Genomic DNA, 24,065 nt, shown 5'->3' with positions numbered 1-24,065 from the left:
TTAAGTCCCTATAATTGCAACCCAGTTCTCATTAACGTATTACATCCATAATTGCGCGGAAAAGAATTATTCGTGATTAATAACTTCTGTGGTGAATGCGAGAGACGGGTTGAGGGAGGGGGAGACGCCATTGTGCGAGAGAAGGCATCCCTGGCGTGAAGAGTGGCGAGACACGTGGTAGTGACTGGGGAATTTATCGGCAAGAATTACGTTGATACTCGGTCAACAGTTAATAATTACTTATCCACGTGTTCTATAGTGCCCAGCCAGTTAATAACGCGTCAACAATTGAAGCCAAGACCCGTAATTACACGCACACAGCAGTGGACGTCAGGGACTGGCTGACGCGGTTTCGGCAGACCTCAGTATTTAGTACGCTCATGTTAAGTATATGTTTCTCGTTTGATGCATCATCCTAGATTATATATTTGTGAGTAGTCTGTCGTCATATAGCGAGGATACCCAATATACAACGTTAGTAAAATTTCGACAATTTCCTCCGTTTTCATGAATATTGAAAATAAAACGTAGCCTATTCAAATGCTACTTAAATTTCTCTGATTTCAGCGTGTATACGAGGAGTCGTCAAGTTGTTTCTCATCATTCGTGATATTCACCTCGAGTTCTTTCTTTGTGGAGATCCTGTGACCACGAGGACGAATGACGAAATGATGTTACAGAAATCGTCCTAAAGCTAAGACATTTTTTCGTGCAAATTTATTTAATATGATTAATGATTCTTAAATAATTCCTGTAGAATCTTTGCATTGAATAGATTATTATTGATGTGATGATTGGTAATTAATGATAAAGTGATGATTGGTAATTAATGTGTTTTGCTCAGACTGTTGCTCAGTAATTCATGATCTTTAATATTCACAATTTGAGTTCTCATATTTTGAATCTATAGTAGTTTAGATATATTATATCATTTACTCAACAATGAACTGGTGGCGAACCACACTGGTTCCTAGATATATATGAATTTCTAGAAATACCCCCCCCCCCAATATAGGTCTTTGAGGCTCTGACTTTAATTAATAATACAGTCCATTCATTATTTCAAGTGATTATTCCTTTAATGATTATCCATAGACACTGGTTCTCTAGTGTTATTCTAATGATCACTTCTATTAGTTTCCCTCTTTTCTCAAAAATGGGTGGTCCTTCGATTTATTAAATCCAATAAGTAAATAATGGAATATATGAGTCAAGCCACAGATATCCCACAGTACCGGTGTGTGAAGTGTACACGTGCATGAAGTGTACAGGTGCGTGAAGTGTACAGGTGCGTGAAGTGTACCGGTGCGTGAAGTGTACCGGTGCGTGTAGTGTACCGGTGCGTGAAGTGTACCGGTGAGTGAAGTGTACAGGTGCGTGAAGTGTACAGGTGCGTGAAGTGTAACAAAGGGGATATTAAAGTGTTCAACTTTAATTTTAAAGTTGAACTTTAACGTTGAACACCTCAACACAGAACACGAAACAATGGATAAAATGTGGATAAGCTTAGACTAAGGAAACATCTGGTTAAATATTGCTTTGGAAAAAAATGGTTGATAATTCATAGAACAGGTTACAGGGTAATATAATAGACATGTGCTCTCCGGGTTTATATATATATATATATATATATATATATATATATATATATATATATATATATATATATATATATATATATATATATATATATACACATATATATATATACATATATATAATGTCCATTCCTATGTAGCTCCAACTCTATTATCCTAGTGACAATATTCTATATCAAAACCGACCATCAAGGAGTCCCTGGCTGTGTTTCTGCCTACACCGCTGCACCTGTTGGTGATGAGTGTGGCTCACACACACCCTCAGGTCTGGCCAGGTAGCTCCATCAAAGTTGTTCCGGACAATATATGTTTTTTTAGATATCTCCACAAACTCTGACTAGTCTCGCGATCTTCGCTTTCCAATGTTTTCCTTTTGTTTACCTCTGTATGGGTTCGGACTCCATCTCTGTAGGCGCTGGCCCCTCCCCTCATATCCAGGTGCTGACCACTGGCTCTCTCTCTCAGACTGTGGCCGGGGCACTCCAGCGCCCACAACAACCTGGGCACACTTCTTAACGACACCTCGGAGGCCGAGAACCACTTCCGGATGGCCCTGAAGGCCCACCCTCACCACGCCCACGCCTACTACAACTTGGCCAACCTCAGACAGTAAGTGACATTTAAGTTACACCATCTTTCGTGTCCTCTACTTTCTGGTTAACCTCTTACAGCAGATACGTGATCATTTCTGACTGCCTACACCCTCCACGCCTCACACGAGCACAAGTTGTACACCTCACAGGAGGAACAGTATCACCTTAGTTACACCGTACCGAACCGTACCAGTACCGTACCTAGTTACACCGTACCGAACCGTACCAGTACCGTACCTAGTTACACCGTACCGAACCGTACCAGTACCGTACCTAGTTACACCGTACCGAACCGTACCAGTACCGTACCTTGTTACACCGTTGTATGGTACACAGTCCACCCACCACAATACACACCATTTATACATATGCTACACACATCCACCAACCTAACCTAGCAACGTCAGTAATTCATGTTCGTAGTATAATATAAAATTAATTAGAATAAACAAATTTGAAAAGAAATAGCTAAAAATAACGAAAATCACTCTGCCTGTTAGTCAAATGGATCCTTGCATACTAGGCCAAGTAGTGCGGTTCTGGCTAAGGAACCCTTGAGTTCCCTTAGCTTATATTCTGTGGCTTAAACCTGGACTAGAGGAAATAATTGACCACAAAATCCGAATGCACTCGGGCCTGGGGTTATATGAGTGCAAAAGACTCTCCCCATGCTTATTGTTGGCTGGTGGTACAGTGGTACAGCACTCAGTTTTGTGGGGTGGTGGTACAGTGGTACAGCACTCAGCTTTGTGGGGTGGTGGTACAGTGGTACAGCACTCAGCTTTGTGGGGTGGTGGTACAGTGGTACAGCACTCAGCTTTGTGGGGTGGTGGTACAGTGGTACAGCACTCAGCTTTGTGGGGTGGTGGTACAGTGGTACAGCACTCAGCTTTGTGGGGTGGTGGTACAGTGGTACAGCACTCAGTTTTGTGGGGTGGTGGTACAGTGGTACAGCACTCAGCTTTGTGGGGTGGTGGTACAGTGGTACAGCACTCAGTTTTGTGGGGTGGTGGTACAGTGGTACAGCACTCTGCTTTGTGGGGTGGGGGTACAGTGGTACAGCACTCTGCTTTGTGGGGTGGTGGTACATTGGTACAGCACTCTGCTTTGTGGGGTGGTGGTACAGTGGTACAGCACTCAGCTCTGTGGGGTGGTGGTACAGTGGTACAGCACTCTGCTTTGTGGGGTGGTGGTACAGTGGTACAGCACTCTGCTTTGTGGGGTGGTGGTACAGTGGTACAGCACTCAGCTTTGTGGGGTGGTGGTACAGTGGTACAGCACTCAGCTTTGTGGGGTGGTGGTACAGTGGTACAGCACTCAGCTTTGTGGGGTGGTGGTACAGTGGTACAGCACTCAGCTTTGTGGGGTGGTGGTACAGTGGTACAGCACTCAGCTTTGTGGGGTGGTGGTACAGTGGTACAGCACTCTGCTTTGTGGGGTGGTGGTACAGTGGTACAGCGCTCTGCTTTGTGGGGTGGTGGTACAGTGGTACAGCGCTCTGCTTTGTGGGGTGGTGGTACAGTGGTACAGCACTTAGCTTTGTGGGGTGGTGGTACAGTGGTACAGCGCTTAGCTTTGTGGGGTGGTGGTACAGTGGTACAGCACTCTGCTTTGTGGGGTGGTGGTACAGTGGTACAGCACTCTGCTTTGTGGGGTGGGGGTACAGTGGTACAGCACTCTGCTTTGTGGGGTGGTGGTACATTGGTACAGCACTCTGCTTTGTGGGGTGGTGGTACAGTGGTACAGCACTCAGCTCTGTGGGGTGGTGGTACAGTGGTACAGCACTCTGCTTTGTGGGGTGGTGGTACAGTGGTACAGCACTCTGCTTTGTGGGGTGGTGGTACAGTGGTACAGCACTCAGCTTTGTGGGGTGGTGGTACAGTGGTACAGCACTCAGCTTTGTGGGGTGGTGGTACAGTGGTACAGCACTCAGCTTTGTGGGGTGGTGGTACAGTGGTACAGCACTCAGCTTTGTGGGGTGGTGGTACAGTGGTACAGCACTCAGCTTTGTGGGGTGGTGGTACAGTGGTACAGCACTCTGCTTTGTGGGGTGGTGGTACAGTGGTACAGCACTCTGCTTTGTGGGGTGGTGGTACAGTGGTACAGCACTCTGCTTTGTGGGGTGGTGGTACAGTGGTACAGCACTTAGCTTTGTGGGGTGGTGGTACAGTGGTACAGCACTTAGCTTTGTGGGGTGGTGGTACAGTGGTACAGCACTTAGCTTAGTGGGGTGGTGGTACAGTGGTACAGCACTCTGCTTTGTGGGGTGGTGGTACAGTGGTACAGCACTTAGCTTTGTGGGGTGGTGGTACAGTGGTACAGCACTTAGCTTTGTGGGGTGGTGGTACAGTGGTACAGCACTTAGCTTTGTGGGGTGGTGGTACAGTGGTACAGCACTTAGCTTTGTGGGGTGGTGGTACAATGGTACAGCACTCAGCTTTGCATTACCCTGGCAGAAGAACTAGTCCCAGCAAGGGCATTTGGAACTTTCAAGTATATATATATATAAAGAAAAAAATTGGGAAGGGAGTATACCACCTCTGGCTGGAAGAAGGGGGACCCTTAGCCTCGGAGGAAACCACACATAACGCATTAGAGGGAATGTTTAGATCCCCTCCAATACAGTTTTTGTGTACTTTTCTAGTACCACCCCCTTCCCTATGGTTGTTTTTTGCTTTATTGTATGTACTTAAAGGTTACAAGATACACATTGGTTGATGCAAAGAGTGCTCAAAGGTTGTTGATCTCCTGAAGCTCATCCGCTTCCGGACAGGAACCGAGGATGCAGCAGGCGTTTGCCCCTCTGGATCGCCACACTGAGACGCTGAAACAAAAAACTGGCAGCTCTTGGGTCATACCCAGTTTCAAGTGTAGATATGATTGAGCCCAATAGGCTCAGGAACCTGTACACCTGTTGTTTGACGGTTGAGAGGTGGGGCCAAAGACCCAAAGCTCAACCCCCGCAAGCACAATTAGGCGAGTACAATTAGGTGAGTTCACACACACACACACACACACGACGTTTTTCCTGATAAGGAACAAATGCGAGAGTGAACGTGAGCGCCGTCCTGCTGGCATGCCGATCGTTACAGAAAAATATACACCCTTGAGAATTTGCCCAGCTTCGCTCCCACCAAATTCAGCCCCCGTTTGTTTTGTTTCACGTTGCAGGCAGTTAGATATCTGAATTACTTAAGCGTCTGAAAAAGAGGTGCTGGTGGCAGGGAATTCCTCCCACCAGCTCGTCCTGCCTTTCAACCCAACGAACACTATAGCATTTTGGGAGGATCTGGAAGTATTACCGGAAGATAATCCTCTCTAACCTTGTCTCCCCACCAGGCAGCAGGGTCGCATGGTGGAGGCGGTGACGCTGCTGGAGGAGAGTCTACGCCACGATGCAACCAACAGGGATGCCGTGTCGGCCCTGGCTGGGCTCTACAGCGAGGCCGGACGCTCCACGGAGGCCGAGAGCCTCCACCTGGCACTGTTAGCTGCCCGGCCCTCAGACCCGGTGGTCCACAACAACTACGCCGCCTTCCTCCAGAAGATCGGTGAGTCCATCTTGCCGCCGCAACCCCCACCTCTCCTGTAGAGCAATAGTAAGTGCCTCCACTCCCTTATTTCCAACCCTTACTCCGAATGGACGGTACGTTTAAATACTAAACGAGGTACGTTTAAATACTAAACGTAATAAGTACATTCCTGACTGTCTGCATAGTACATATATACACTTAATTGTGCTGTTACATTTACCTCCCCATATATTCTCATTTTCTGTTAATACACTCAAAATATATAGGATGCAGTTTTCGTGTTCAATACATAAGTTTTAAATATAAAGATTTTTTTTTCAGTTTTATTAAACAATAGAGATTTTATACAAAATTTTAAAATATCCTTCTTAAAATTATAAGATAACCAAGATATATTCTGAGTTACTTTATAATTTATTGAGAGACTTTAGTTTTGTATTATTAGTTTTATACAATTGTAATATCAATATAGCTATAGGTTAAGTACTAATTGTATTTAAGAAGCAATAAATGCTATTTACATGCTTGTCCTCCTACACTAAGAAGGTTAGGTTAGGTCGTGATGTTCTATACAGCTTTTCAGGTAAACTGTAATATTCACAATATTTTTGTGCGATGCTGGCGATTAAGTGTATTTATGTACTAGGCCGATAGTCAGGATTGTACTTATTACATTTAGTACTAAAACGTACTGTCTATTCGGAGGAAGGGTTGCTTATTTCAGCAGACCAGTGAGCCCGTATCTTCCTTACTGCTAGGAATTGGTAAGTATATCCACTTGTTATTAGAATCGATATATAATGGGGTCGCCTACTACTACAATATAATGGGCGATGAAACAACCAATTATCAGTGAGAATAATCAAATTATAGGGCCTCCATGTTTCTGCAAACCTCCCACTTGGCTTTGGTTGTTATACCTACTGATGGCAAGTGACGTGTGTGTGTGCTTAAGGCGTCCTGCTGTGCTGCTGGCAAACTGGGTTAAATACCTTCCTTGTACACATACATACGATTACTCGCGCTCCACATCTATACACGTGTATAAATGTTGATCTTTCATCAATATATATATATAAAATATATATAATAGGATACATGGAATAAACTCCAGAATTTTTCCAACTAGTGGAAAATTGCACACCACTGGAGTCTATGTTCTCGGCTCACAATCAGGGATACAGAGTTCGATACCTGGATGGGAGAGAGTGAGAAAACAGGGATGGTTTGGCACGTTTCCTTTCATCTGATGCGTCTGATCCCCCAGCAGTAAATATAGGTATCCGTGAGTTAGGTAACTGTTGTGTGTGGCATCCTTGCAAACATCAGTAATTCGACCAATGTGAGATCTCAATATAAATTAGCCTAAAGTACAGGCTTCCTGTCCCCGGCAAAAGGAATTATGTGACTCGACTCCACCCATAAGACATTAAAGGCTTCTCACGTATTTTATGTTTAAATTTCTTAATCTCACTAAGAAGTCTCTCTCTCAAACACACACACACACATTGAATCATTCAGAACTTTGTATACCACATATGTCAGGCCAATCCTGGAGTATGCAGCCCCAGCATGGAGTCCATATCTAGTCAAGGATAAGACTAAACTGGAAAAGGTTCAAAGGTTTTCCACCAGACTAGTACCCGAGCTGAGAGGTATGAGCTACGAGGAGAAACTACGGGAATTAAACCTCACTTCGCTGGAAGACAGAAGAGTTAGGAGGGACATGATCACCACATTCAAGATTCTGAAGGGAATTGATAGGGTAGATAAAGACAGTCTATTTAACACAAGGGGAACACGCACAAGGGGACACAGGTGGAAACTGAGTGCCCAAATGAGCCACAGAGATATTAGAAAGAACTTTTTTAGTGTTAGAGTGGTTGACAAATGGAATGCATTTGGAAGTGATGTGGTGGAGGCTGACTCCATACACAGTTTCAAGTGTAGATATGATAGAGCCCGATAGGCTCAGGAATCTGTACACCTGTTGATTGACGGTTGAGAGGCGAGACCAAAGAGCCAGAGCTCAACCCCCGCAAACACAACTAGATGAGTACACACACACACACACACACACACACACACACACACACACACACACACACACACACACACACACACACACACACACATACACACACACACACACACACACACACACACACACACACACACACACACACACACACATAGTTATTGAGATCCTTAAAGAGGTAAGGATGGAGGACAGTAACCAAAATGTTGAAAAGGTTTTCAGGCTTGGAAAGTACAACAAGGACAGAAACCGAATGATAAAGGTGGTATTCATGAGCGAAATCATGAAAGAGGAACTGTCAGCAAGGAAGTGCTGTCTAGCAAATGCACAGAAGTTCAAAAAAGTATTCCTGCAGAGGGATATGACAAGGGAAGAGAGAAAGCAGGCAGCAGACACGAGGAAGGAGCTCAGGGAGAGAGAAAGGAATCAGAGAACCACAACCCCAAACCCTACAACCCTAGAGGGGAGTGGGGAACCCTCTTCAAACAGTGCAACAGCCACAGGGAGTGGGGCACTACCCCTCACATTCTACCCAACAGACACCGTACATGCCCCATCCCCTGTCAGGCCCCGCACTAAGTAACCACCTAGGGCACCCTCCCCCCGCCCATCCCCTTCCTCCCACTCACCCCTCTCCCCACGACCTCCCTTCTCCCCCCATCCCCCCCCCCCCTTCTCCCACATGCCCTCCCGTCTCTCCCACCCCCAAGCCCTTCGTTCTCCCCTGCCCCCCACTCTCCCCCACCCCACCTAAGTCTTCCCCTCTACACCACTCCCCTAAACCCTCCCCTCTTCCTCACCCACCTCCTCCTTCCTTTCTTCCCCCTTTTATGCCCCCCCCCATCTCCCAAAGCCTCTCCTCCCCCCATGCTCCCCCAACCCTCCCCCCTTTCACCCCCTCCCTCTCACTCTCCCCTCCAACCACCCCCTCTCATTCTCCCCCCCTACCCTCCCCCTCTCCCCCACCCCCTCAAGCCCTTCCTCCTCCACCAGTCTCCCCGTACCAGATCCTCCCAGCTCCCACTCACCCCAGATCCCACAGGTCCCCCCAAGAGGAGAAACAGAAGAGAATCAGTTTCAGGGTGATGTACTCGAACATAGTTGGGATCAGAAGCAAGACAAGTGAAATAAGGGAAAGAGCACAAGAAGTGAACCTAGATGTAATCGGACTCACGGAAATAAAACTCTCTGGAATCATAACGAATGCCGTGTTTCCCCATGAGTACACAGTAATAAAGAAAGAGAGGGAAGGTAGGGGAGGAGGCGGAGTGGCCCTACTCATGAGAAAGGAATGGAGTTTTAAGGAGATGGCCATCCCGGGCTGTGAGGGGTTCAGAGACTACATAGCAGGCATCATGACAATGGGAGGACCAAAAATAGTAGTAGCAGTAATATACAACCCTCCACCAAATGACAGAAGACCCAGTCAAGAGTATGAAAACAACAATATGGCAGTTAACACTATAATTGAGAGGGCAGCCTCTGCTGGCTGTAGAAATAGATCCCACCTGCTCATCATGGGGGACTTCAATCACGGAAGGATTGCCTGGGAGAATAAGGAACCACATGGAGGCGAGGATACATGGAGGATACATGGAGGAAATGACGAACCAGCGAGACTCGACCTGGTCTTCACTCTGAACGACTCCGACATAAGAGAAATCGGTTATGAGGCCCCAGTAGAAATGAGCGACCACAGTGTACTGGTGTTTGAGAACCTGATTGAAGAAGGATTATTGAACTCGAGGAGGGATACCGAAAGCAAAAGGTTAGCATACCGAAAGGGGAAACTATGAGGAGATAAGAAAATTCCTAACAGATATAGCATGGGAAACAGAGCTCAGGGGAAAGACGGTCCAAGATATGATGGACTACATCACGCAGAACTGCAAGGACGCAGCAAACAAGTTTGTCCCAGTCCAAAAGGAAAACAGTGAAATGAAGATGAGAAACTCATGGTTTAATCAGAGATGTAGGCTAGCTAAGCAGCAAAGTAAAAGGGCATGGAAAAACTATAGGAATAACAGAACACTGGAGAGCAGAGAAAGATACCAGAATGCCAGAAATGAATATGTCAGGATGAGAAGAGAGGCAGAAAGACAATACGAAAATGACATCGCAAGCAAGGCAAAGACTCAGCCTAAACTGCTGCATAGCCACATCAGGAGAAAAACAACAGTAAAGGAACAGGTTATGAAATTAAGGATAGGGGCAGAAGGATTCACTACAAACAACAAGGAAGTGTGTGAGGAACTGAATAAGAAATTCCAGGAGGTCTTCACCTTAGAGCAAGGAGAAATTCCAGAGATAAGAGAGGGAATAGCTAACCAGGAACCACTGGAAGAGTTTGAGATTACCAGCGGGGAAGTAAGGAAGTGTTTACTAGAGTTGGATGTGACAAGGGCTATAGTCCCAGATGGAATCTCCCCTTGGATATTAAAGGAAGAAGCAGAAGAACTGTGCCTACCACTCTCCATAGTATATAACAAATCACTGGCAACAGGGGAACTGCCAGAAATTTGGAAAGCAGCTGACGTAGTCCCGATATACAAGAAAGGGGATAGAGCATCTGGAGCGAAGGAACTTTGTAACACAGCATCAACATGGGTTCAGGGATGGCAGGTCCTGCCTCACAGGGTTACTTGAATTCTACGACCAGGCAACAAAAATAAGGCAAGAAAGAGAAGGGTGGGCAGACTGCATATTTTTGGATTGTCAGAAAGCACTTGATACAGTGCCACACAAGAGGCTAGTGAAAAAGCTGGAGTGAAAGGGAAGGTACTCCGTTGGATAAGGGAGTACCTAAGCAACAGAAGACAACGAGTCAGTATGAGGGGTGAGGTTTCAGATTGGCGAGACGTTACGAGTGGAGTCCCGCAGGGATCAGTCCATGGACCTATACTGTTTCTGATATATGTAAATGATCTCCCAGAGGGTATAGAATCGTTTCTCTCAATGCTTGCCGATGATGCAAAAATTATGAGGAGGATTGAAACTGAGGATGATAGTGGGAGGCTACAAGATGACCTAGACAGACTGAGTGAATGGTCCAACAAATGGCTGTTGAAGTTCAACCCGAGTAAATGCAAAGTAATGAAACTAGGCAGTGGAAACAGGAGGCCAGACACAGGATACAGCATAGGAGTTGAAGTACTTAATGAAACGGACAGAGAGAAAGGAGTTGATATCACACCAAACCTGTCTCCTGAAGCCCACATAAAAAGAATAACGTCTGCAGCATATGCGAGGCTGGCTAACATCAGAACAGCCTTCAGGAACCTGTGTAAGGAATCATTCAAAATCTTGTATACCATATATGTAAGACCAATCCTGGAGTATGCGGCCCCAGCATGGAACCCGTACCTTGTCATGCACAAGACGAAGCTGGAAAAAGTTCCAAGGTATGCCACTAGACTAGTCCCAGAACTAAGAGGCATGAGATACGAGGAAAGGCTGCGGGAAATGCACCTTAAGATACTGGAAGACTGAAGAGTAAGGGGAGACATGATCACAACCTACAAAATCCTCAGGGGAATCGAACGGGAAAACATAGATAAACTATTCAACACTGGTGGTACGCGAACAAGGAGACACAGGTGGAAACTGAGTACCCACATGAGCCACAGGGACGTTAGAAAGAACTTTTTCAGTGTCAGAGTAGTTAATGGACGGAATGCATTAGGCAGTGATGTGGTGGAGGCTGACTCCATACACAGTTTCAAATGTAGATATGACAGAGCCCAGTAGGCTCAGGAATCTGTACACCAGTTGATCGACAGTTGAGAGGCGGGACCAAAGAGCCAAAGCTCAACCCCCGCAAGCGCAAATAGGTGAGTACACACACACACACACACACACACACACACACGTATAGATGTGGATTGCGAGTAATCGTATGTGTACAAGGAACGTATTTAACCCAGTTTGCAAACAACAACATGGGTTCTGGAAAGGGAAATCGTGCCTAACTAACCTTTTGGAATTCTATGATAAAATAACAAGGATAAGACAGGATAGAGAAGGTTGGGCAGACTGCATATTTCTGGACTGCCAAAAAAGCCTTTGATACAGTACCGCACATGAGACTGCTGTTCAAACTCGAGAAGCAGGCGGGGGTGGGAGGAAAGGCCCTAGCATGGATAAGGAACTACCTAACAGGAAGGAGCCAAAGAGTTACGGTAAGGGGCGAGAAGTCGGACTGGTGAACCGTAATGAGTGGAGTACCTCAAGGATCGGTGCTGGGACCAATTCTATTTCTAATATATGTTAACGGCATGTTTACAGGAGTAGAGTCACACATGCCAATGTTCGCGGATGACGCAAAGTTGATGAGAAGAGTTGTGACAGATGAGGATTGCAGGTTCCTCCAAGAGGACCTGAACAGGTTGTAGAGATGGTCAGAGAAATGGCTACTGGAGTTCAACACGAGCAAATATAAAGTTATGGAAATGGGACTAGGTGATAGGAGACCAAAGGGACAGTACACAATGAATGGGAACTGCCTACTTGTGACGACGCGAGAAAGAGACCTGGGCGTGGACGTAACACCTAATCTATCTACTGAAGCACATATAAATAAGATAACGACACCAGCGTACTCTACAGTGGCAAAAGTTAGAGCATCATTCAGAAACCTAAGTAAGGAGGCATTTAGGGCACTTTACACTGTCTACGTGAGGCCAGTCTTAGAGTATGCCGCCACATCCATGGAGTCCACATCTGAAGAAACATATAAGGAAACTGGAATAGGTTCAGAGGTTTGCAACAAGACTCGTCCCAGAGTTACGAGGGATGGGGTATGAAGTGCGCCAGAAGGAACTGTGCCTTACGACACTAGAAAAAAAGAAGGGAGAGGGGGGGGACATGATAGGAACGTATACAATACTCAGGGGGATTGACAGTGTGGACAGAGACGAAATGTTCACACGGAATAGTAACAAAACGAGGGGACATGGGTGGAAGCTGGAAACTCATGAGTCATAGAGATGTTAGGAAGTTTTCTTTTAGCGTGAGAGTAGTGGGAAAATGGAATGCACTTAAGGAACAGGTTGTGGAAGCAAAATACTATTCATAATCTTAAAATTAGGTGTGATAGGGAAATAGGATCAGGATTTTTGCTGTAAACATCTGATGCTCGAAAGGCGGGATCCAAGAGTCAATGTTCGATCCTGTAGACACAAATAGGTGAGTACACACACACACACCACACCTTGTCACTCAAGACTCGCCATACAAGTGATGCTAATACATTACGCATTCATTATATATAAACTTATGTCTTTAAACAACAAACATGCATACAAGTAACACTCAGAAAGTTCAATAGCGTGATGCATCAAATGAACAAATCCACAAGGGCCGTGACGAGGGTTCGAACCTACGTCGATTTGCAGGTTACGTCGGTTGCAATTCTTTTGACCATGTCGTAGCTCAGTCAATTAAGGCGCGTCTGGGATCCTCTCGGATACAGGTTCGAACCCTCGTCACGGCCCTTGTGGATTTGTTCATGTATACAAGTCTTTATGTAAACAATGAACTTGCGACCAACAAACAACAGCACAAGAATATTCGCGTCTTATAAGATTATATTCAAGCTAAAATATTTTGTGTTCATTGAGCCATTAATTAATCTTGATTTTGTCGTTAAGTATAAAATTTTGTTCGAGGTCCAATCACACTTATTTCCACCATTACATAAAGTATTACGGGGCATCAAATGGTCGCAATAAACAGTATTTGAAAAGCTTTACTGTGAAGGGCCCTCCCTATTGTACCCCCTTCCATGAGGGCCCCCTGCCCCCCACTCCCCTCCCTGCTGTATAGGTCTGCCCCTAACTCACCGACAAGTGAGTGGACAACACTCTGGATTCGAGGTCCTGAGGTTCCGAGTTCGATCCCCGGTGGAGGCGGAAACGAATTGGGTGTTTCTTTCACCCTGATGCCTCTGTTCATCTAGCAGTAAATAGGTACCTGGTAGTTAGACAGCTGGTACGGGCTGCTTCCTGGGGGTGTGTAACAAAAAAGAGGCCTCGACGAGGACCGGGCCGCGGGGACGCTAAGCCCCGAAATCATCTCAAGATAACGTCAAGATAAACCCCCACTGGAGCCCCCCTACCCACCACTCCCTGCCCTACAGGTGGGCCCCTAACCCATTATTACCTAATCCCCCCTCCCCCCCCCCCCCCCCGTTGGACGTGCTCCCCATCTTCCACTCTCTGGCTTGCTCAGCCGAGGCCTCCACCTCTCCTTCCCTCCCTGGTGATCTGAATGATTATTATTTTGCTAATCTCTGCCCTGGGGCCTGAACGCGTTCAGACCTCCGCGCCATGTACGACTAGCGCCTGTGAGCGCTATCATCATCTGACCGGCAGAAGATCGTGTCTGGCGATGTGCAGCTGCATCTTTGATCGTCAGGGGCCGCTGGGGACAAGTTGGTCGGGAGATGAAAGATGAACCAAGCCGTCAGTGGCAGAGAACACCACTCCGGTCACCGCCGCCTTGACAATGTATTGTGTGTTATAGCAATATATTCGTGGTGGGAGAGGCCCAACCCCACTCTCCCAGGTGAGGTGAGGTGTGGGGGGAGCCGCGGGGCCGAGGGGGGGGGGGGAGCAGAGAGGCCGAGGGGGGTGTGGGAACCGACCTGTGAGATTTATATTTATTTAATTTATATCAATATATATAGAATTTATATTTACGTTAATTTATATACTTCGATAGCAATTTGTATAATGATAAGTGGACTGTATTTCTGCAATAATCTCTTAATCTCACAAATCGATCCTCTACACATTAGGGGGGTTTATATTAATTTATATATATGCAGCCAATCAAACTACAGTATTAGACTACATACATTGAAAAGGTTCCTTATCTTATAGTACAGCAGGTTAGTCCACCAGGTATAACTAGGGTGTAGACACCAAATTATCCTCTTTGAGGTAGCTTCCATCACCCAGTAACTGGTGCACAAAGTCTTGCTTCCTTGTCTTGACCTGTTAAAAGGGCGCTAGCTGTAAAGCCAGATACCTATATATGACAAGCTATGTCAGAGAAAACATGTACATGGAACAATAAAGACCTGTCTTAATTACCTTTAGTATGAGGCGATTTCGTGAACTAACCGGCTCACCCTACCCAATGACATTAATGGCCACTAATGATAGATATACGGGTTTCGGAAAGAACACTTAACTTGATTTGTTGACAGCGTGTTGATAATGGTACACCTTTGGTTTCCATAACACTACGTCCAAGTAAAATTAACAGGAGCCGTATTTGCTCCTGTGAGCCTCTGGTCTAGTATCAACAATGGCTATGTCTAACACTCCATACTATTGACGCTACTGGCCGACATTGTCCAGATATGATAGGAGCCGAATTTGCTCCACACGTCTCGGAGGTGACACAACAATGGCTGCCCTCCCTCACCCTGACGCCTATCTTACCTGTCCAGATAACAGAAAGTGATAGAAGGGTCACATTTACTCTACTTTAATATTGATAATTAAGTTAATTTATATGAGATGGTTTTATGATGGTAAAGTCCAAAGACTAATGTATTTAAGAATAATTTCCAGCAGAATAGCTGGTGAATTTATAATGGTATGTGGTGATGATATCCCGTTTTCTTTAGACGGTAATTCCACTACAAGTTACGTTTTCTATGGGTAACTTGTTGGTAATACAGCAGCAATTATTATCTGTCTGTATGATATATTAAATGGTGTCGGATTTTCCGACATAATTCCCCAGGGGGCTGCTCACGGGTCGAAGTCCTCTTTAGAACAGACGAACACCGATACTCCTCCTCCGAATTATTAGATTAATTTGATGTTAGTAGTTAGTAATCACACATTTGTGTGTCTGTTCGTACAGGACGGATGTCCCGTACTAGAGTTGCAGGGGTTAGAAGTCTAATGCGATTTCATTTTTTCCCTGTTAACTCTTGAAAGGCTAATATTCAAGCCTTATTACATATTATTTAACCCAGAAGACTGAATGTGATCAAGTACTACAGTCAAGTATGATTCAGGGACTGCAGTGAGATCAGTGACATTAGATACAACTTGAAGTTTGTTCAGGTAACTGGTCACTGATATATAAACACTGAGGCCCATGGAATACATCTTGATTAAATAATAAATGTATCAAATCAGTCATCAGATTTATTGGGGTTTAATTTAGTTAATTGATTCAGAAGATTGAATAGCTCATCATTAAAGTAAAGTATGGTTCTGAGACTGCAGTCGGTTCAGTGACATTGGTCGCAGTGACTTGTAGCTGTTTAAGCTACTGTTCACTGATTTGCCACTGAGGCCTCATGAACTCATCTTCAGCTTCAAATGATGATACTAACATCAACTTCTTTTGGTATAGTCAGCTGTAATCTCCATAGTATAATGCTACTGGAGAAATATAATCAGCTGACAAATTTAGATTTCTACTGGTATTGTTTATCTGCAGGCATAGGTCTCCTCAGGCTTGATACTGGGCCTGAGAGTAATTTACCTCCTGCAGAGTTTAACATGGTTATACCCTGATATTTAGTAGGGCTACCGATGAATCGATGGCAATAGTCTGTCCCTACAAGGAGACCGAAGTCAGTGAGGTGACCAGACTTAATATTATCTGCCAATTTTATTCCTCTATTTCTCAGGAATTTGGCTGTTGCTCTCAGACCTTGAACTTGTAGGTCTACTGGTATTTTGTCCACCACAATGGCTTGTACTCGACAGACGTACCTGCCTAAGCGAACTGATGGTTGTACCACCTGGTAGACTTGAGGTCCTGCATCTGTTACAAACCCTGAGATGTTGAATGACATCTGGGCTACAGGCCTTAATTGTAATTCATCTGCCAGCTTTTTAGTGATATATGTTCTCTGGGATCCTTGGTCAAACAACCCACGGGTATGGACCTTGGCCCTCTTATTCTGGATGTAACTTGGGCAGTAGGCAAAGTCGTATTACCTTTAGACTTTGCCGATTGGACACTCTTTGTTTGTTGCACCTTGCAGTACTGTACTGTGGTGGGAATGCTATCTTCCACCTTGGGTCTTGAATACGTTAATTTCGTATATTTGCACAGTGCTGCATGGTGTCTACCTCTTCTACACCTGTTGCAGGTGTTGAATTGGGTATCACAATAGTCTATGTTGTGTGACTTGAGACACCTTGAACATCTCCCTAATTCCTGGAGTCGCTCCATACGAGTGTCTCTGGTTGGATAATTAGCACAACAGTATGTTGAATGTTTCTTTTTGCAGAACATACATGTCCCCCAGCCTACTGCACGTTTGGAAGTTACCGGTTTGGGTGAACTAGTAACAGTAGGCTTGGAGGTTGCTGCTGCATTGTCAGATTTTCTGCAACTTGATGTTTGAGTAATTGGTTGATGTTTATTTGGGGTAGTTGTTTTACCCTTTAATTGACTCTTATTTTCTATTTCTGAAGGCTTGCATGAGGCTTTAACTTCCTCATTTGCTCGTCGTTTGTTTATGATGGAATGTAAACCTTCAGTGATGTCCTGTACTGTCAGGATGGTGTTATGTTGATGTGCATATAATTCATCTAGTATATCGCTGGACAATTTTCGTTGAAGGACTACTTTGGTCATCCATTCACTAGTAGTTATATCAACCTTAAGACTGAATGTTCTTAGTAGTGACTCAAACTCCATGCTGAAGGATTGTAATGAGTCAGCAGTCTGATCAGGTTGAGGTAAATCCAGCAATTGTAGTACTAGATGTATGACAGTTTTCTCATTGCCAGCATTATTCCTAGGAGGCTGGACTGGGAAATTAGTGCTGTCGCTATTTTCATTTACATTTTCTACTACTGGTTCAGCTTCACCTGATAATTGGCCTTGCAAATAAGAGAATTTACTACTCTTTGGTAAAGATTGTTTTGAGTCTACAAGGTCAACGAATTTGTTCCAAAATTCGTCCCAATCCTCCTCATCTTTTCCTGAGAAAGTGGGTAAATTAATTGGAGGGAGTCGAGCTTCTGCTTGACTCGTATTAGATGCAACTGTTGTTGTTGTTGCTGTTGTTGTTGCCTTGTTCTGGGCAATTAATCTGACATAAGGCTGTAATGTAGCCTGAGTGTGATCTTCATAATTCGCAAGATCAACCATAATGTCGTCTATTTCTGTTTCTGATAAATTGGTGTTGGCAAGTTCAGCCGCATATGTTGCTATTTGACATTTGATTTGCTCAAATTTACCTGCAGCTGCTTGATAATAGCTTTCCAGGTCAGCATAATCAACTTGAGATTGTTGTGACAAATCTTCACATTTCTTGATCTGTCTTGTTAAGTGGCCTTTAAGACCTGCAAGGGTTCTTTTCATTCTCCCTGCATTATCCATACTGGCTCGTTGGTGAAGCCTTGTGGGACTTGTACTTGGGCTGCTCATAATACTGAACAAGCACTGATGGTAGCCTAGGGTAAATTCTGCACTCACTAGGCAATAATCCTACCTCTACTAGAGGTTAGCACTTAAAATTAATAAACATTATATATATACAATCATACACACTAATGATTTGAGTGATAAACCAGTGTCACTGGAAGTACCTTTAGGTTAGCTCCTCTATATCACCCTAGGATGGAAGAGACACTAATTAATCACTCAAAGGTGTAATGATCATAAGTAAATTATTATATTCTCCGTTTACAGTCTCCGTGGTGTAGTGGTAAGACACTCGCCTGGTGTTCCGCGAGCGCTATTCTGTTTAACGCAACAGTAAAATGTGTACTTGGATGAAAAAACGATTCTTCGCGGCAGGGGATCGTATTCCAGGGACCTGCCCGAAACGCTACGCGTACTAGTGGCTGTACATGAATGTAACAACTCTTGTATATATCTCAAAAAAAAAAAAAAAAAAAAAAAAAAAAAAAAAAAAAAAAAAAAAAAAAAATATACACAACTCAACTCGAGTTGATAAAAATTACTCCCAAAACAGGGTCTGGACCATTCATTAATGGTGTTAGGTTGTTGGATATAGTACAACTGACTATGGTAATAATGGGACAAGGATGAACAATAATAGTTCAACTAGTCAATGGTTAATATCCTACCCTGTTGTGGGTTGGCAATTAGTAAATATTATACTGTGATCACTAGTGCAATATATATTAAATGATTCTCTATTTTGGAGAAATAATATACACAATTATTGATAATAGCCTCTTAATTGCCTCTATGAAACTTCTAATATTATCTAGAAGTATTAAATATTATTAGTGACCTCGCGAAATAAACTCCACAAAATTTGTAGATAATCTCTCGCGAAATTTAACACCACAAAATCCGTGAACAATCTCGCGACACAGTCACTAATTTGGCTGGCTTCTATATTAGCGCTGTCATTTCACAGAATAACACGCTACCAAATCTGTTGGTGTACATGAAACCGCTGACGAAGCTGATCTGAACTGAGCGGGGCTCGTGAACTCGCACGAGTCAACGTCGCCGTCATTGACTGCTGGCTTTGTTTAAATAACACTGCACTAGTATATTTAATGAATCCACTGGTTAACTGGTTCATCCGGTACTAAGATGACCAAATGTGGGTTCAAAGGATCAAATAATCCGTCATCCGGTTCGAAGATGACCAAATAATGTGGGAACCGACCTGTGAGATTTATATTTGTTTAATTTATATGAATATATATAGAATTTATATTTACGTTAATTTATATACTTCGATAACAATTTGTATAATGATAAGCGGACTGTATTTCTGCAATAATCTGTTAATCTCACAAATCGATCCTCTACACATTAGGGGGGGTTTATATTAATTTATATATATGCAGCCAATCAAACTACAGTATTAGACTACATACATTGAAAAGGTTCCTTATCTTATAGTACAGCAGGTTAGTCCACTAGGTATAACTAGGGTGTAGACACCAAATTATCCTCTTTGAGGTAGCTTCCATCACCCAGTAACTGGTGCACAAAGTCTTGCTTCCTCGTCTTGACCTGTTAAAAGGGCGCTAGCTGTAAAGCCAGATACCTATATATGACAAGCTATGTCAGAGAAAACATGTACATGGAACAATAAAGACCTGTCTTAATTACCTTTAGTATCAGGCGATTTCGTGATCTAACCGGCTCACCCTACCCAATGACATTAATGGCCACTAATGATAGATATACGGGTTTCGGAAAGAACACTTAACTTGATTTGTTGACAGCGTGTTGATAATGGTACACCTTTGGTTTCCATAACACTACGTCCAAGTAAAATTAACAGGAGCCGTATTTGCTCCTGTGAGCCTCTGGTCTAGTATGAACAATGGCTATGTCTAACACTCCATACTATTGACGCTACTGGCCAACATTGTCCAGATATGATAGAAGCCGAATTTGCTCCACACGTATCGGAGGTGACACAACAATGGCTGCCCTCCCTCACCCTGACGCCTAGCTTACCTGTCCAGATAACAGAAAGTGATAGAAGGGTCACATTTACTCTACTTTAGTATTGATAATTAAGTTAATTTATATGAGATGGTTTTATGATGGTAAAGTCCAAAGACTAATGTATTTAAGAATAATTCCAAGCAGAATAGCTGGTGAATTTATAATGGTATGTGGTGATGATATCCCGTTTTCTTTAGACGGTAATTCCACTACAAGTTACGTTTTCTATGGGTAACTTGTTGGTAATACAGCAGCAATTATTATCTGTCTGTATGATATATTAAATGGTGTCGGATTTTCCGACAGGGGGTGAGAGGTGAGAGGCGAGGTGAAGCAGGAGGATAGGGTTCATTACCGCCACCATACATATATTTGCAAGATCTTCCTAGACCCAAAGTAAAACAGGATTATATTATATTATTTATATATATATATATATATATATATATATATATATATATATATATATATATATATATATATATATATATTTATAAAATATAAAAATATATTATAACGCATCATGCATTAAGCATACACAGTGTTCTCCTATATTAACAGGGACTTGATGAAAGAACGAGAGTGACCTCTCACCAGCTCTAGTTGCCCTTCGGAGGTGGTGATCTTTTGGGGGGTTAAATACCCCGAAATTACCATCTCATTTAGGGGTCTGAGTTTGGGGTAATGGGTTAAAGGCGTACCTGCTATGCCGGTTACTGTGAGGCTTCAGTGCTGGTTAGGGTTCAAGTCTCCTGGTGGGAAAGTGTTCTAAAGTTGTAAAATTTCCCTTGCATGTTTAGGCAAGTTATATATATTATATATATATACATATATATATATAATTATATATATATATATATATATATATATATATATATATATAAATATATATATATATATATATATATATATATATATATATATATAAATATATATATATATATATATATATATATATATATATATATATATATATATATATATATATATATATAAATATATATATATATAAATATGCAAACAAGCCTGAATGGTCCCCAGGACTATATTATATATAAATATATATATATATATATATATATATATATATATATATATATATATATATATATATATATATATATATGTCGTATCTAGTAGCCAGAACGCACTTCTCAGCCTACTATGCAAGGCCCAATTTGCCTAATAAGCCAAGTTTTCCTGAATTAATATATTTTCTCTAATTTTTTTCTTATGAAATCATAAAGCTACCCATTTCATTATGTATGAGGTCAATTTTTTTTTAATGGAGTTAAAATTAACGTAGATATATGACCGAACCTAACCAACCCTACCTAACCTAACCTAACCTATCTTTATAGGTTAGGTTAGGTTAGGTTAGGTAGCAGAAAAAGTTAGGTTAGGTTAGGTTAGGTAGGTTAGGTAATCGAAAAACAATTAATTCATAAAAACTTGGCTTATTAGGCAAATCGGGCCTTGCATAGAATGGCTGAGAAGTGCGTTCTGGCTACTAGGTACGACATACATACATATATATATATATATATATATATATATATATATATATATATATATATATATATATATATATATATATATATATATATATATATATATATATGTATATATGTCGTACCTAGTAGCCAGAATGCACTTCTCAGCCTACTATGCAAGGCCCGATTTGCCTAATAAGCCAAGTTTTCCTGAATTAATATGTTTTCTCTAATTTTTTTGTTATACCTGGTTGATACCTGGTTGATGGGGTTCTGGGAGTTCTTCTACTCCCCAAGCCCGGCCCGAGGCCAGGCTCGACTTGTGAGAGTTTGGTCCACCAGGCTGTTGCTTGGAGCGGCCCGCAGGCCCACATACCCACCACAGCCCGGTTGGTCCGGCACTCCTTGGAGGAATAAATCTAGTTTCCTCTTGAAAATGTCCACGGTTGTTCCGGCAATATTTCTTATGCTTGCTGGGAGGACGTTGAACAACCGCGGACCTCTGATGTTTATACAGTGTTCTCTGATTGTGCCTATGGCACCTCTGCTCTTCATTGGTTCTATTCTACATTTTCTTCCATGTCGTTCACTCCAGTACGTTGTTATTTTACTGTGTAGATTTGGTACTTGGCCCTCCAGTATCTTCCAGGTGTATATTATTTGATATCTCTCTCGTCTTCTTTCTAGTGAGAACATTTGGAGGGCTTTGAGACGATCCCAATAATTTAGGTGCTTTATTGCGTCTATGCGTGCCGTATATGTTCTCTGTATTCCCTCTATTTCAGCAATCTCTCCTGCTTTGAAGGGGGAAGTGAGTACTGAGCAGTACTCAAGACGGGACAACACAAGTGCCTTGAAGAGTACAACCATTGTGATGGGATCCCTGGATTTGAAAGTTCTCGTAATCCATCCTATCATTTTTCTGGCTGTCGCAATATTTGCTTGGTTATGCTCCTTAAACGTTAGGTCGTCCGACATTATTATTCCCAAATCCTTTACATGCTGTTTTCCTACTATGGGTACATTTGATTGTGTTTTGTACTCTGTATTATGTTTAAGGTCCTCATTTTTACCGTACCTGAGTACCTGGAATTTATCACTGTTAAACATCATGTTATTTTCTGATGCCCAGTCGAAAACTTTATTAATATCAGCTTGAAGTTTATCAATGTCCTCAGCCGAGGTAATTTTCATACTGATTTTTGTGTCATCTGCAAAGGATGATACGAAGCTGTGACTTGTATTTTTGTCTATATCTGATATGAGAATAAGGAAAAGCAGTGGTGCAAGGACTGTACCCTGAGGTACAGAGCTTTTCACTGCACTTGGACTAGATTTTATATGGTTGACAGTTACTCGCTGAGTCCTGTTTGACAGAAAACTGAGTATCCAGCGTCCTACTTTACCGGTTATTCCCATTGACTTCATTTTGTGTGCTATCACGCCATGGTCACATTTATCGAAGGCCTTTGCGAAGTCCGTGTATATCACATCAGCATTCTGTTTCTCTTCTAATGCCTCAGTGACTTTGTCGTAGTGCTCAAGTAGCTGTGAGAGGCACGATCTTCCCGCTCGAAATCCATGTTGGCCTGGGTTATGAAGGTCATTGGTCTCCATGAAATTGGTGACCTGACTCCTAATCACTCTCTCAAATACTTTTATGATGTGCGATGTTAGTGCAACTGGTCTATAATTTTTTGCCAATGCTTTGCTCCCTCCCTTGTGTAGAGGGGCTATGTCTGCTACTTTAAGTGCATCTGGTATCTCCCCTGTGTCCAAGCTCTTCCTCCACACTATACTGAGTGCCTGTGCTACTGGCACTTTGCATTTCTTTATAAATATTGAATTCCATGAGTCTGGACCTGGGGCCGAGTGCATGGGCATGTTTTCAATTTCTTTTTCAAAATTTAGTGCGCTCGTGTTTATATCAGTTATATTTACCGGGGTTTGAATATCCCGCATAAAGAAAATGTCTGGATCTTCCACCTTCATGTTGTTTATTGGAGTGCTAAACATGTCCTCATACTGCTTTTTTAGGATTTCACTAATTTCTTTGTCATCCTCCGTGTATGAACCTTCACTTGTACGAATAGGTCCAATACTGGCAGTGGTTTTTGCTTTTGATTTCGCATATGAGAAGAAATATTTTGGATTTTTCTTTATTTCCTGAATTGCTTTCTGTTCTAACTGCCTTTCTTCAGTTTCATATGAGTGTTTCAATTTCCGCTCGATTTCTTCAATCTCCCTATTTAAATTATTCCTTCTTTAACGGGAAATTCGTGTCTGCATAAGCAGTTCCGTTATTTTTTTCCTGCGTTTATAGTGTCGTCTGCGTTCTCTTTCTACGTTAGATCTCTTTCTGGCTTTCCTCAAAG

The 24,065-nt window shown here is 42.9% G+C and overlaps 1 protein-coding gene across 1 annotated transcript in view; it reads left to right on the top strand.

Annotated features, from left to right (window-relative positions):
* LOC123748612 (protein O-mannosyl-transferase TMTC1) overlaps positions 1–24,065 on the top strand; it is a 311,491-nt gene that overhangs the window by 239,046 nt on the left and 48,380 nt on the right. The window contains 2 exon segments of the mRNA XM_069335107.1: positions 2,064–2,207; positions 5,531–5,742. Of these exon segments, the coding sequence (XP_069191208.1) occupies positions 2,064–2,207; positions 5,531–5,742 (356 nt within the window).

Source organism: Procambarus clarkii, chromosome 4 (genome assembly GCF_040958095.1).
Source record: "Procambarus clarkii isolate CNS0578487 chromosome 4, FALCON_Pclarkii_2.0, whole genome shotgun sequence".
Lineage (NCBI taxonomy): Eukaryota > Metazoa > Arthropoda > Malacostraca > Decapoda > Cambaridae > Procambarus > Procambarus clarkii.
The sequence above is the reverse complement of the archived record's forward strand: the minus strand, read 5'-3'. Positions and strand labels throughout refer to the sequence as shown.